The sequence below is a fragment of the Daktulosphaira vitifoliae genome, unplaced genomic scaffold (assembly GCF_025091365.1).
Source record: "Daktulosphaira vitifoliae isolate Bord-2020 unplaced genomic scaffold, ASM2509136v1 Scaffold_4, whole genome shotgun sequence".
NCBI classification, from domain to species: Eukaryota; Metazoa; Arthropoda; class Insecta; order Hemiptera; family Phylloxeridae; genus Daktulosphaira; species Daktulosphaira vitifoliae.
Window position 1 is genome coordinate 2,806,358 of NW_026099575.1, and position 13,280 is coordinate 2,819,637.

At 26.1% G+C, this 13,280-nt stretch overlaps 1 protein-coding gene across 2 annotated transcripts in view; it reads left to right on the plus strand.

Annotated features, from left to right (window-relative positions):
- LOC126905828 (uncharacterized) overlaps positions 1-10,499 on the plus strand; it is a 56,229-nt gene extending 45,730 nt beyond the window's left edge. For both annotated transcript variants that reach the window (XM_050685913.1, XM_050685914.1), the window contains 5 exons: positions 2,092-2,317; positions 2,402-2,773; positions 3,525-3,710; positions 5,158-5,424; positions 6,336-10,499. In XM_050685913.1, coding sequence (XP_050541870.1) covers positions 2,092-2,317; positions 2,402-2,773; positions 3,525-3,710; positions 5,158-5,424; positions 6,336-6,548 — 1,264 coding nt within the window. In that variant the 3' untranslated portion in view covers positions 6,549-10,499. The remainder of the gene's footprint in view (positions 1-2,091; positions 2,318-2,401; positions 2,774-3,524; positions 3,711-5,157; positions 5,425-6,335) is intronic.
- Positions 10,500-13,280: the final 2,781 nt, after the last annotated feature.

Below are 13,280 nucleotides of genomic sequence, written 5' to 3' on the forward strand. Positions count from 1 at the left end.
TAAAGGTTCGCTTATAATTAAGAAAAACTTAGCTAAGAATTTTTCTCATGGACGCGTTCAATAATTTTGAAAAGTTGAAACTTTTTTGATGTAAGAACTTAATGAAAATATTTAATGATGTCCGTCAAGTAATAAATCGATACATTTAATTGTACTATTAGCGTTATTTTAAACAAGTTTATAAGAATTATAGAATTTAATATACGAATTCATATTAATTTATATATAATGTTCAAAGTAATAATTATCAACTTATTCGAGTGTAAAAAAAATAATTAAACTATACCAATTTCCGATAACTTTGAATATAAACTTATAAATATAATTAGTCAGAAAAATTATTATAATGTTTTTCAAGTGATCCTGGATTGATTTTTATCCAGTATTCATACAACTTTATTAAATTAGTAACACGGTATATGAAATACACACCCATCTCAAAGAAATTAAAAACTCATCTGTTAACAAATGTACACTAGTCATAGAAATATAACATGATAAATTGCATGCTATAAAATAAAACGTTTAGATAATTGATGGCATTTTAGACACCATAATTTGATTTTTTATTGTTTCAATCAAAAATCATTTTTGCCTAGATATTTTATAAATGAATAGGTACCCTTAAAGTTAAGCGTTTTTAATGGTAAATATACATATATATGGATAAACAAAAAAAGTTAATCAACTAAATTAAATTAATTTCTAATATTATTTTGACATTTTCGCGATATATTTGTAATATATTAATGTAAAGCTAATGAAAATTTTATCTCTATAAATATTTATTTATACTTTTAAATTATTTCGATGTAAGCATTTATTTTATGTACAATTACCAGAGCTATTTATACATATTTTTTTCTTGTTTAACTCTAAAAAATATTTGAATACAAAAAAAGTTTAAAATATCCTATATTTTTCATAGTTTTTTTTTCCCGAAAGGGTTAATAATACAAATGCAATTTAAATAATCATTTTTATAGACAACAACGTGGTGTATATTAGCACTTCTGTACAATTTTAGCACAATTTTAAAATTTAACACAGTGCAAGAGAAAAATAAATTCCATGTAATTTTCTATTAAAATTATATTCTTGATCTTATAAAAAACTATTTCAAATTACAAGAAAATAATAGATACCTTTTTTTTTAAATTCATAAAAATACTATATAGCTCTTTCTGATTTTAATGTAATTTTAAAATTAAGGAGAGTATTTCAAATAAAGAAAATCCATCCGAATTTTGTAAAATAACCCCTTTGAGACACGCGAAGAAATTGACATTCCGCCCACAAATTTTACTAATCTATTTTTTCAGTGAACTAAACAAAAATCCAAGTTCGTGACTTTGAAGTTTTTTTAATACTGGAGATTTTATTAACGTTTTTTTTTCAATTATTCTTACTCGTATATTAATAAAAAAAAGCTTTTATATTTTCCAATCCGTCTCTATAATTTAGATTGTCTTATCCGAAACAGAGAATAACTTTATATTATTACTAATAAAGTGATACTATTGTTATGCTATAAAAAAAAAATTATTTTAATTAAAAACATTTAAGTTTTTACTATAATTTATTTTGATTTAAAAAATATATTTAATAACAAAATATATGGACAAACATTTTTGAACACCGTAAAAAAATTTTAATTTACAAATTAAACATTTTTAAGTGTTATCTAAAATATAATTGTTTAATGCGATAAATAAACGCCTATTAAGAGAAGTTACTTCTTTACTGTAACCACTCCTAGTTAATTAAAATAACTTGAAAAAGACTTATATTCGGAGTAAATTGAATAGTTAAATTTTAAACAATGTTTACATTTATAAAATCATTATACTTTATATAAATATGGAATTTTTTTCATATTGGTGAAATAATTAAAAAAAAAAAATGATAAATTTACCAATCATTTTTAATTTAATTTGATGAATAACTACGTATACAGATTTTGACAGATATGTGTTTATCATCAGTTCTTAACACATGCTGGCTTCTAGTGTTAAATATGTTCTGTTGTTTTTAAAGTAAAATTTTATTTAATATCAATGTATGCTAATTTCAATTAATACTATTTCCTAGGTGGTCACAGGGTTTGTTATTCCATCAGGCCATGGTGGATTGCGCTAGAGCAGCTATTTTAATACCATTAGCTCACAGTTTGCTCTACTGCGTACCAGTAAAAAAATGCAGTTTAGTTGAAACAGCTTTCCTTCTACTCGTGACCGTCTCCACTATAAACATGTTAACAATCGTTCTAAACGATTCACCCGTATTTCCGGATGATGACGATGGTGACGGATATCATGTAAGATTTTAATAATTAAATAAAAAATAATTACTATTCAGCGAGACATCCAACTTTATGCAAAAATGCTTATGTAATGTCAAGGTTTCTTCAGTACCTCTACTATTGGATTCGCCGCAATGTGTCGTATTTGGCACGTGCATGATATGGTTTGCGGCCATTACCATTAATCTCGGACCGACATTTATGAGCGGTGCTCTGTCTGCCGGAGCTGAAGTGGCCAGAGATCGTCCAGGTTGTCCATTGGTACACGGCCCGTTTCGGCATTACATACTAAACGCACTTTGGATAATTATAAACCTTCTTTGTGTATTACTAACATTGTTTCACTTACGCAAATTGCACAGGGACCTCACTAAAGCTAATGTTGAGGCTGTCAGGGTGGCAGGACTAGTTACAACATTAGTTAATGTCACCGGCGGCAATAATTATTCTGATCCTCGGTATCCTTCTCGAGTAAGTAGCTAACATTTTGAAATCAAAATTATTTATCATCGCCTTGATTTTGTTTTGTTAACAATTTATAAATAATAATAATCGTTTATAAGTGAAAACTTTTTTTTGGAAAAATGACTTTGGCTATCTAATTAGTACATTGTAAAATTGATTTCAATGATATGAAAATTAATATTAGCTTATAAAAATAGTAAGTGTATGGGGTTCGATATTTTATTATAAACAGCGTTCCGCGACGTCAACAATCTGTTGCCATTGTAAAGTGTTCAAATAATGAAATAATTTCGTCATTTATGACTTCTGTCGTTTAAAGAAATAATATTTTAAAATTTGTTTCGTTGATAGAAAGAGTACCAAAAGTAAACTTATTGATATTTTGTACTTAAAAAGTTGTTTACGTAATAATTATAGCGGATTGTATTGTTTATTGCAATTATCATAATATGAATTTATTAGTTAATGTCACGAATAGTGGCGTAAATCTTTCAATAATTCAGCTGAATCTATTTTTATAAAAAAAACGAGTTTTAATGTTTTCTTACGCAAAATTTTATTACAAGTAAATTTTTCTTTTTTCAATTTAAAATGTAATGTGATACGTGTCTTACAGCTCGTTATTATCAAACTAATATTTATTAAAAATAAAAATGATTTTTTAACTTTGACATGTTAAAAATACTCATTTATTTCTTCACTCTCAGGCATAGTTGTATTTTGAACATATATTTAATGCGCGTGTGTGTATTTTTAGAGAAGTTTAGGTGCGGTGGAAGAACACCAAAGGATGCGAAACTACTTGTTGCGTATTGAAAGAGAAGGCGTTCAAAAGGTCAAAATGTTTGTGGTGATTACTGCAGCGTATGTGATCTTTTGGGGACCGCTATTTTTTGTTACGCTGGTGCAGCATCCGTTATCTGGCAATCATTCTGACTATGAAGTAAACTTCATATCCTAAAAGTTTATAGTTATATAATTACATTAAATATTATAAAATAAGCATAACCTACACAATGAGTTTAACACTAAAACATTTTACTAGTAATAGAGAAGTAATTAAAGTTTTATGGTGCTACCTACTAAATCTATTTGTGAAAATAAATTTTATTTAAATAATCAATATTATTTGATAGTACCTTAAAAATATTTAAGCATAGAAAGAATTTATTTTATATAGATTATAATTTTTTAAAAGTTATTTGCCGTTTGCCAAGTATAAGACATGTATTTATAATATTAAGTGACAAGTAAATAATTATCATTTCTAAAGTTTCTTAGGAAAATCGTGCAAAATTCAAATTTTTTATTAAAAATGTATTATTTATCAATTACAATAAAACATTATTTTTCTAAGACACGAAGTTGATAATTTTTTTATAAAAATTTTTATATAAAACTATATGATCTTAAATATTCGGGAATTTTAAACCTTTCTTATTGTATTTTTTATGATGAAATAAATGACATAGAAAGGTAATACCGCAGACTTTGTCCCCTACTCTTCTGTCCGATAAATACATGAAAAATGCAGTTATCATGTACAAACTATTTATATACTTTAATTTGTCTTAACCTAAATTGAAATTTGATAAAATTATTTGCTAGTTTCATCCTTTTTTAACAGTCGTATTTTACTCTTAATTGTTTGCTTTATTGTGAACACAAATTCGAAGTTTGTAGATAGCAATAGAAGAAATAAAAATCTTTAAATTTTATTAATTAATGGAAAGAGCACAATTACTAGAGAAACTATTCAAAATGTTTAGTATCGTATAGTTTTAATCGAATGAAACGTTTTAGCTTTTATGTGTACTTTTTTCAAACTAATAAGTATTAAACAAACTGTTCTATTTTACAATTCATAAACTTCACTAGCTACTTTTTTTCACTTTGTTTAAAAAAAATGTTAAAATGTAGTACCTGCCCAACTAAGCTCATAAATGTTTAATACAACGTAAACTCGTGACAAATACATGTATAATATTTTTAAACATTATAGTTTTTGTTCGTTTTAACAAACACTAGTTTTTTTACGACAGATTAAAAAGTTTTATTTGAAAAATTAATAAGAGATTTTTAATAAAATAATTTGCCATCCTATTTCTTTAAAATGTTTTTTATTTAATAAGTAATGTATACAATATTATTAAATGATCTCAGTGAAAAAGTCACATAATTGGATTAATCAAAGAAGTCAATCTTTAATGTTATTTTCCATGATTTTTATAAATTTCACTATTTTATTTATAGAAAATATGTAAAAACATTCTGGGTGTTATACATTAAAAATAAATATTGAAATATATTAATGCTTTATATTATTGTAAAATCCATTTTAAAAATTAATTGTCTTATTGTTTAACTATTTAAATATATAATTAATTTAGGTAACACTCCATGTGGCAAATGGTCATTCATTTGTAAACGCCATGTTGTTTTTGGTGTTGCACAAAGGTCTCAGACAGGCTGCAGCAGATGCGTGCTGTTCTAGTATGTCTGTTATAGGAAAGTGGTTGACCGTGGGATGGTCTCCGGAACCATATACTATAGATTCTGTTCTACCAGGAGCGTCTCCAGAACCAGTATTGGCCGCACCTCCTCCACCACCTCCTTCTAGTTTACCAGCATATACAATACAGCAGTCATCGATGAGGGTAAGATTATTTTACATAGTTTATAAATTATTTATTCAATCAAAACACAAATTATATTTTAATTAATTTTATACTAAATATAACATATATAAATTAGTTCAATTTTTAATTTTTAATAATAATTATTAAAAACGCTTAATTAATATAATTCGGTTTCTATGAAAAGCATAATTATTTGAGTTATTAATAAAAATATTATTAAACTTTTATATTTTTTTTGGTTGTGAATCAGAAATTGTATTTGACACCAGTCAACTGCAGTTGAGATAGTGAATTCTAAGAAAATGGTTGATGACACTGGTTTGCTGTTGCCTTCTGCACTAGAGATATAATGTTTTTTACCGCAGTAAAAACTCGCGTAGGTAACCTTACCGTTTGCGGCGGCGGCAGACGCGGTGCAACACTAAAGCTCATCAGCAACTAGTGTGTCTACTGTTGTACACTTTGCCCCTTATAAAAACTTGCTATTATAACAAACATTTTTTTTAAGCTCAAGCAAAATAATTACATTTTTTTATAATATTTTCAACATTTTAATTATAGTGAGAATTCACATATGAATGAATGACAAAACTATATACTCCGACAAAAGATTTCGGTTGTATCTTATAATTTTTCTTTAACACAATATTTATGGCATAACTTGACGTGAATAAACAAACTTTAATTTACTACGTCACGTTTAATATCACAATACCCATGATGACAGTATTGCAACAATTTCTAAATCATAAAAATTTGATTATTGTTATATGTAGTAGTATTATTTACAAATTAATATCCTATAAATTGTAGTATAAAAAAATTCACAAACATCGATTTAATATTTAACTTTGTAATTTACGAGTGTATTTAATTTTTTTTTTTTATACCCATTAATTATTAAAAAAATGTTAATTTAAACTTTGTAGACACGATCAATGAATAGATTCCCCATGCACCATCGTCAATACAGCCGGAACTACCAAGATTATCATTCATCACATCCAAATCTTCAAGACCTGTCGGTGATTAACATGAGCAGATTGTATAACAGTCATGAATACCTTCCCTTCAGACATTACCAACATCATTACTACAACACTTACAGGGAAACTCCGACGTATTCAACGTCTCCAGAATGATTTCCTTTTTCTTTTATGGGAACACAATTAAATATCTTTAATTTCCTTCTTCGTCTAATGATTTCATCATGAAATTAAACTGATAAAAGTGTAAAACAGGAAAATTAAAATAAGAAAAAAATTCTAGTATTTGTGAAAACAAACCACACATTGTAAATACAACACTTACCGCGAATTTTTACGGTCTATATGTTTTTTATCGACCAATATCTTCCGTAACTAGTCATTTCTTTTTTTTGTAAATCTAATATATTTTTTATCGTCTTTTTTTACACATCCTTTGTATTCTGAACAAACTTCCTTTTTATATATCTTAAGCAATTTTGATGTGTAATGTTTCCCGGAAATTGCTCTCCAGAAATGTTACCCATCCTCGCCCGTTTTCTATGTATTCCTACATATTTTATTTTTATAGTTTTAGTTGCCAAAAGCTACTTATAATAGAGTTAAAAACTGACTATTGAAACTTTTTGATAATAAGTGAACACATTTTATGGATACGAGCATTATTGAAAAATTAACTTTATAGTATAAATATATTCTAAACACGAATACATAATAGCTGGATCACTTTTCATAGCTAATAAGTACATTTTCTCTGAATTTCAACAGCTGCAACAGGTCATTGTGTGCGTACTATAAACCACGCAACACTATACTTATAGATACAACTTAGTAAGGTTAACTGTGAAAGATCGATACACATTAAAGCAGCAAGCAAACCAACGTGTGTTGGTTTGCGCATTGGCTAAAGTCTGCAGTGCCAAACAACTAACATACAATCCTTAAACACTGATTAAATTTAAACAGCTATTAAATAATAGTAATTTTATGTTTCTCTTTTATTTTTAAAGTTTTCATTGAAGAATACTTCTATAACTCTCTATTTTTTTTTTCAAAAAAAAAAAAAAATTATAGAAACAATTTAAATTTTTAAATGAGGTAAAAAAATGAATGATCTGACTTGACTTCCATGAAATCAACCATAGCCCCCTGAAAACTACATGTATTTTTATACAGAAATATTTTTTTAAGTAAGAAAATAAAATTACACTTCCCAAACATTTTGCTAAAATTGCGGCTATGATAAACATGTATTCGACTGCAATGGTCAATGGGACAAAAATGAATTAGAAATTTATTTCAAAGATTTTTAACTTAATTCATCAAAACTTTTCCATATAAAATTATCGTTTCGCACTAGGAGTACTTAAGTGCACATATCAAAGTTCGTGATACATGTCATTTTGATATATTTTATATAATTTACTATTCTCTATCTCAATATGAAAATATCTAATATAATATTATGTAACTTGAATTTTATTTAAATTTTTTTACTTAATTATCACACATGCTTTTTGATAAAAAACATTTAATTTCCTCAAGTTTTCATTCAGGAATAGCATGTAACAGGTCAATTGTTATCAACAATGAGAACAATAAAATCCCGTTACCTTACTAACTGAACATTGTCTATATGTTATTACTTTATTATTAAATATGACTGCGTTATTTTGTAAAATTGTTACAAAGTAACATAATCATTAAGAGCTATAGGTCTCCGCAGTTTTCCATATAAACCACCACTATTCATATCAATAATATATGTATAATGAATATTGTTTACCTAATAAGACAATAAATAATGATCCAACTGTAATTGAACTTGAAAAAATAAATAAAAATAATAATTACTTTAGAATTAAATACATTTCAAATTTTCGTTATACTAAGTAATTAGTAGCATGTATTTTTAGTTTTTAAATTTACATTGTAAATTTTTTTAAGTTATTTCTGTAATAATTTAGCAAAACTTATAAAATGCACAGTTGTACTTAGAGATAAAGTTGTTTTAATTAATATCTTTAAATTTCTCTGCACAGTCAGTTTAATATAGATATACCTATATTTAAGATTTGAAACTATTTTTGAGAAGACGCTATGCCAGTAATTGTGGTCTTTGAATATATAAACAGAGTAGGACTGTATATATTTAAGACGAATTTCATATTTTAAACTGCACTTACTAAGCATTTTCTTAAAAATAATAGAATGGTAAATTTCAAAATTAAGAAATGTTAAAATTCTTTTCAAATAGATCTAGTTATGTGATCTGCTCACATCGTTTTTTATATTTCCGGTCCAACCCATTCCGATTTTATTATCAAATACACCGAAGAATAATTTTATTGATATGGTTAATGTAGTGACATAATATATAAATATATAAGGTAATTTTTTTTAAATTAGTCATTCGATTTTTTTTTTAATAATAATTATGTTCAGAAAATTTATTTGGTATTCTTTATTATTATATATTTATTGATTTATCAATAATTAAATATTTCTAATTCATCCCATATACCTAATAAGGATATCGATTTTATATTTTTTGAATGGTAAAAATATAATTAAGAAATTTATAGAATAGAAAATGACACAAAATAACAAAATGACTAATCATAACACCATTAAATTAATACTGCGGATTTTATTAACATTTTTAATTTAGAGTGAAGGAAGAATGCAATAGAATAATATGAAAAGATAAATTTAAAATAACTCATACCTCATCTTCATTCTAGTTTTCAATTTGTTATAATACTCATAATAATTGGTTAAAATATGTTATCGCTATTTATTGTTGTATGTTATTTTCTAAATAATTAAAATACATAAATAATTTTTTTTTTTTAGCTAATTAATTTAAAATATTTCCATTAAAAAATTTAGTTAAAAAAATGATGCCCTAATAACACATAAGAAATGAATTGAAAAAATAATTAATAATTAATAAACTGAAAAATATATAAAATATAAAAATACCAAAAAATTGGTATTTTTTTTTATTATTCAATTGTATAATTTAGTTAAAATTAAAAATATCTATTAAATACTAAAAAAATATTTAAAATACTTTACTCAAAAAGGCACAAAAGAAAAATTAAAAATTTCCTATACATAATTTGGGAACAATTTTACCATCATCAGCGATATACACCTACTCACCAGAAATGCTAAAAATGGTAACAATGGAACTTTTTTGTTGTAACCTCAATTTGATCAAAAAATTAATTTTGAAATTTAAAAACATTTTAACCCATACATAACATTGTTAAATTTATAAACTCATTAAACTGTTTTGTTACCCTAGTCAGTCTTTCAGAAAACCTTGTTATATTTATTACAATATTCAAAAATAAGGCTACTACTTTGAAAAAAATTAACCTATCATTATTTTTAATAGTATGGCCAAATAACTGTTCAATCTGAATTATTTTTAGCATATTAAATACATGAAAACACCTTTACTAAATTTTTAGCTAAATTGTTCATTATATCCAATACAATAAGTCTCATATTATTTTTCGCCTTGTGTATTTTTGACAAAACATATAGTATAGCTATTTGATTGTTTGAAATTTTAATGAAAAATCTGAATTTTTCTTCAATTATTAATTAATAATTAATAAAGGGCCGATGTGGCAAAATCTAATGCGGCAGTGCTTGAACTGCCTCGGGCTCGAAACTATGTCGCAGGTGACTTCATTTGCCGAGCGAGGGATTAGTTCGGTAATTAGAGTCGCCATCCTTCTCTTTAGTGACGGACTAATCACCAGTCCTGGAATATCAATGGTTAAGAAAACCTTCCCGTTGGAGAAATCACTATAAACCCTCTGGGCCTGGATAAGCATTAAAAAAAAATTATTTTTTAATTATTAACAACGTTTGTAGCCTCCATTATAGTTTTACTTAATAATCTATTAATCTATCTATTAATAAACTTTCTTTTTAATTTCATTATAGTAATATTATTGAATCATTTGTGCAACCATTGAAATAAGCATCATTTTACAATATTACTATAGAATTCCCCTTATTTGACTTTAAATAAAATCAGTTTTTTATTTTATAGGTCTTGTATGAGCCGTGAATATTTTTTTCTAAAGCTCCTTTATTTATAATTATTTTTTTTTTTTTAGAAAAATATTTTTTCATTTTTTTAATAGAAGAACAAAAAAAAACATAAAACAAGATCAAAAAAATTAAATTAAATTAAATTATATATGCGTCAAAATGTTTTTCAATTTCAAAATAAATTTTACGAGTAAATTGAAAACATAATAATAAGAAATTCGTTATCAATAATTATAGCAAAATATTTAAAGAATAAGTTCGAAACAAACTTTTAAAACCTTATGGCGGTTTCCGAAAATTTGAGTAAGGTATGTAGATGATATTTTTGCAATAATAACAAAGATTCTAATACGGAAGTTTTCATATGACATTTTAATTATATTTATCAACCAATTAAATTGACGTACAGACAGAAAGTAAAAGTAGAAATTAGGAGGGAAAATTACCTTTTTTGGATTTACTAGTTAAAAGCTTAGAAAGGGTCTAAATTTAAAAATTTATCGGAATTACACACACAAGGTACAATTCAAAATAATTAGAACCAGAGCTGCAAACGCAATGGTAACTTTAAATAGTATAGTTTACAGATTAGTCAATACTCCTATTAATAAAATATATTTTGATTAAGAACGAAGTGTATAAAAGAAATATCTGATTTAATGGGTATGACGAAAACTAAATTTCATTGTAATCCATACTCAAAAGTGGAATAAAGAAAGGAGAGCAACTAGTAAATTTACATGCGTAGGGAAACAAAAGCAATTAGATCACCCATTATATATTATCCGGGAATTTTGAATGAGCTAGCTAAATTTTAGTATTTATAGAATAATTTAAATTATTGGGATTCTAGGCCCATTATCAAAATCATTATTAAACTTTTGTTAACTCAAAGTTTAATGATAATGCATTATGTATTATAATGTATGATGTATCTTTAATTCTTGGTGCAAAATAGTAAAATATGACAATACACAAGGTGATGTAACTTGATGAAACATAACTAGATGATAAATTCAACAGTAATAATATTACTAGGAGTATATAAGGGAATATTTTCGGTCGGAGTGTTAGTATGTGTTTAGCCCTGTTGATGGTAACATTGTTCTCCAAATACGTAAACGCAATTTTTTTTAGTATTTTTTAGTTTTAAATTAGTAATTTCAATATGTTTTTAATTCTAAATAATATTAGCCACAAATGATAAATGTTATTTTCTTCCTCCCTTGTCTTACCTTTATCTCAACTACATGGGGTCAGCCACCCTAATCCTAAATTTCCACTTGACACGATCTCCCACATCAGCGATACTCATATCGCATTTAATAACATCTGTTTTAGTCTTTCTCTGCCTCTTCTCCCTTCAACATTCATTTCCATAACTGTTCTCACAGCTTTCGATTCCTTTCTCCTAATAATATGACCAAACCTTCTAAGTATATTTCTTCTCATCTTATACACGATTAACGCTACACCTTTATGACTTCTTAAATGTTCGCTTCATCTCAAATCACTCCACTCACCCCTCTAAGCATTCTCATCTCTGCTACACTCATTCTCTGCTCTACTTTTTTATCAACCGGCCAACACTCTGAACCATACATCATAGCTGACCTTATTACAGTCTTATAGAATTTACCTTTCAGCCTAATTGGAATTTTCTTATCACATAACACACCAGCTGCATCATTCTACTTCATCAATCCTCACTTCATCCTAAATCTTATATCTTCGTCAATACCACTATTCTTTTACACAACTGATTCTAAATAGTTAAAACTTTCCACTTATCTTATCACATCTTCGCTTATTGACACTGATTACCTCATTTTAACTATCTCGCGTTCACCTTTGTCAAACTCATACTCTATATACTTTTTCCTACACCTACTTATTCTTAATCCCTTTCCTTCATGAGCTGATCACCATACCTCGAGAATTTGATTAATTTCCTCCATATTTCCTTCTATTAACACTATATCGTCAGCAAACAACATGAACCAGGGCATTTCTCCTTGTATTTCTCTAGTAATTTCATCCATCACTATAGAAAACAAGTAAGGGCTTAAATCAGAACCTTGGCGCACTCCTACTTTTACCCTAAAATCTTCTGTTACTCTAACCACATTTTTAACCCTGGTACAAGTGCAATATGATATATATATATATGATTTAGTCTTCCAACTATATTAATATTTTGTTATTATATTAATCACAATTTCGGTTTTATGTAATTTGCTCATTTCAATTAAATCTAATTTAAAAATTTTTATTTTTATTCTATATAATTTACAATATCAGAACCGAGAACCGATAAAGATTCACTAAGATTTCAAGTCGAGCTGAAATCGAACTGTATAGAAGTAATAATTAATTCTAATTATTCATTTACAAAAGAATTTTTCTGTCAATACGTATTCGTTATCTCTAAAAAAAATTATTATAAGCCATTATTTGTATTACATAAGAAAGCGCCATTTTGCTCTAATATTTTTGTTGAAAACAATTCTTTCAATAACATTAATTTGGATGACTTCGCTTGTTAATAAATTTTCCTATATAATTTTGAAAGTTAACTTTTTACTTTCACAATATTATTAAAGAGAAAAAAAACATCTGTTTTGTAAAACTTTAGCAATACTACTAGATATGTAACATAAGCGTAAACAATTATATGAAATGAATGTACTAAGTAGTTACTTTACTTATCAATGTAGATGGCTGTGTAATGTTACTTAAGATATGCAATAATACATATCGACTCATAAACTTAATGTTCATTAAAAATAAAACATTTTGTATTTTAAATAA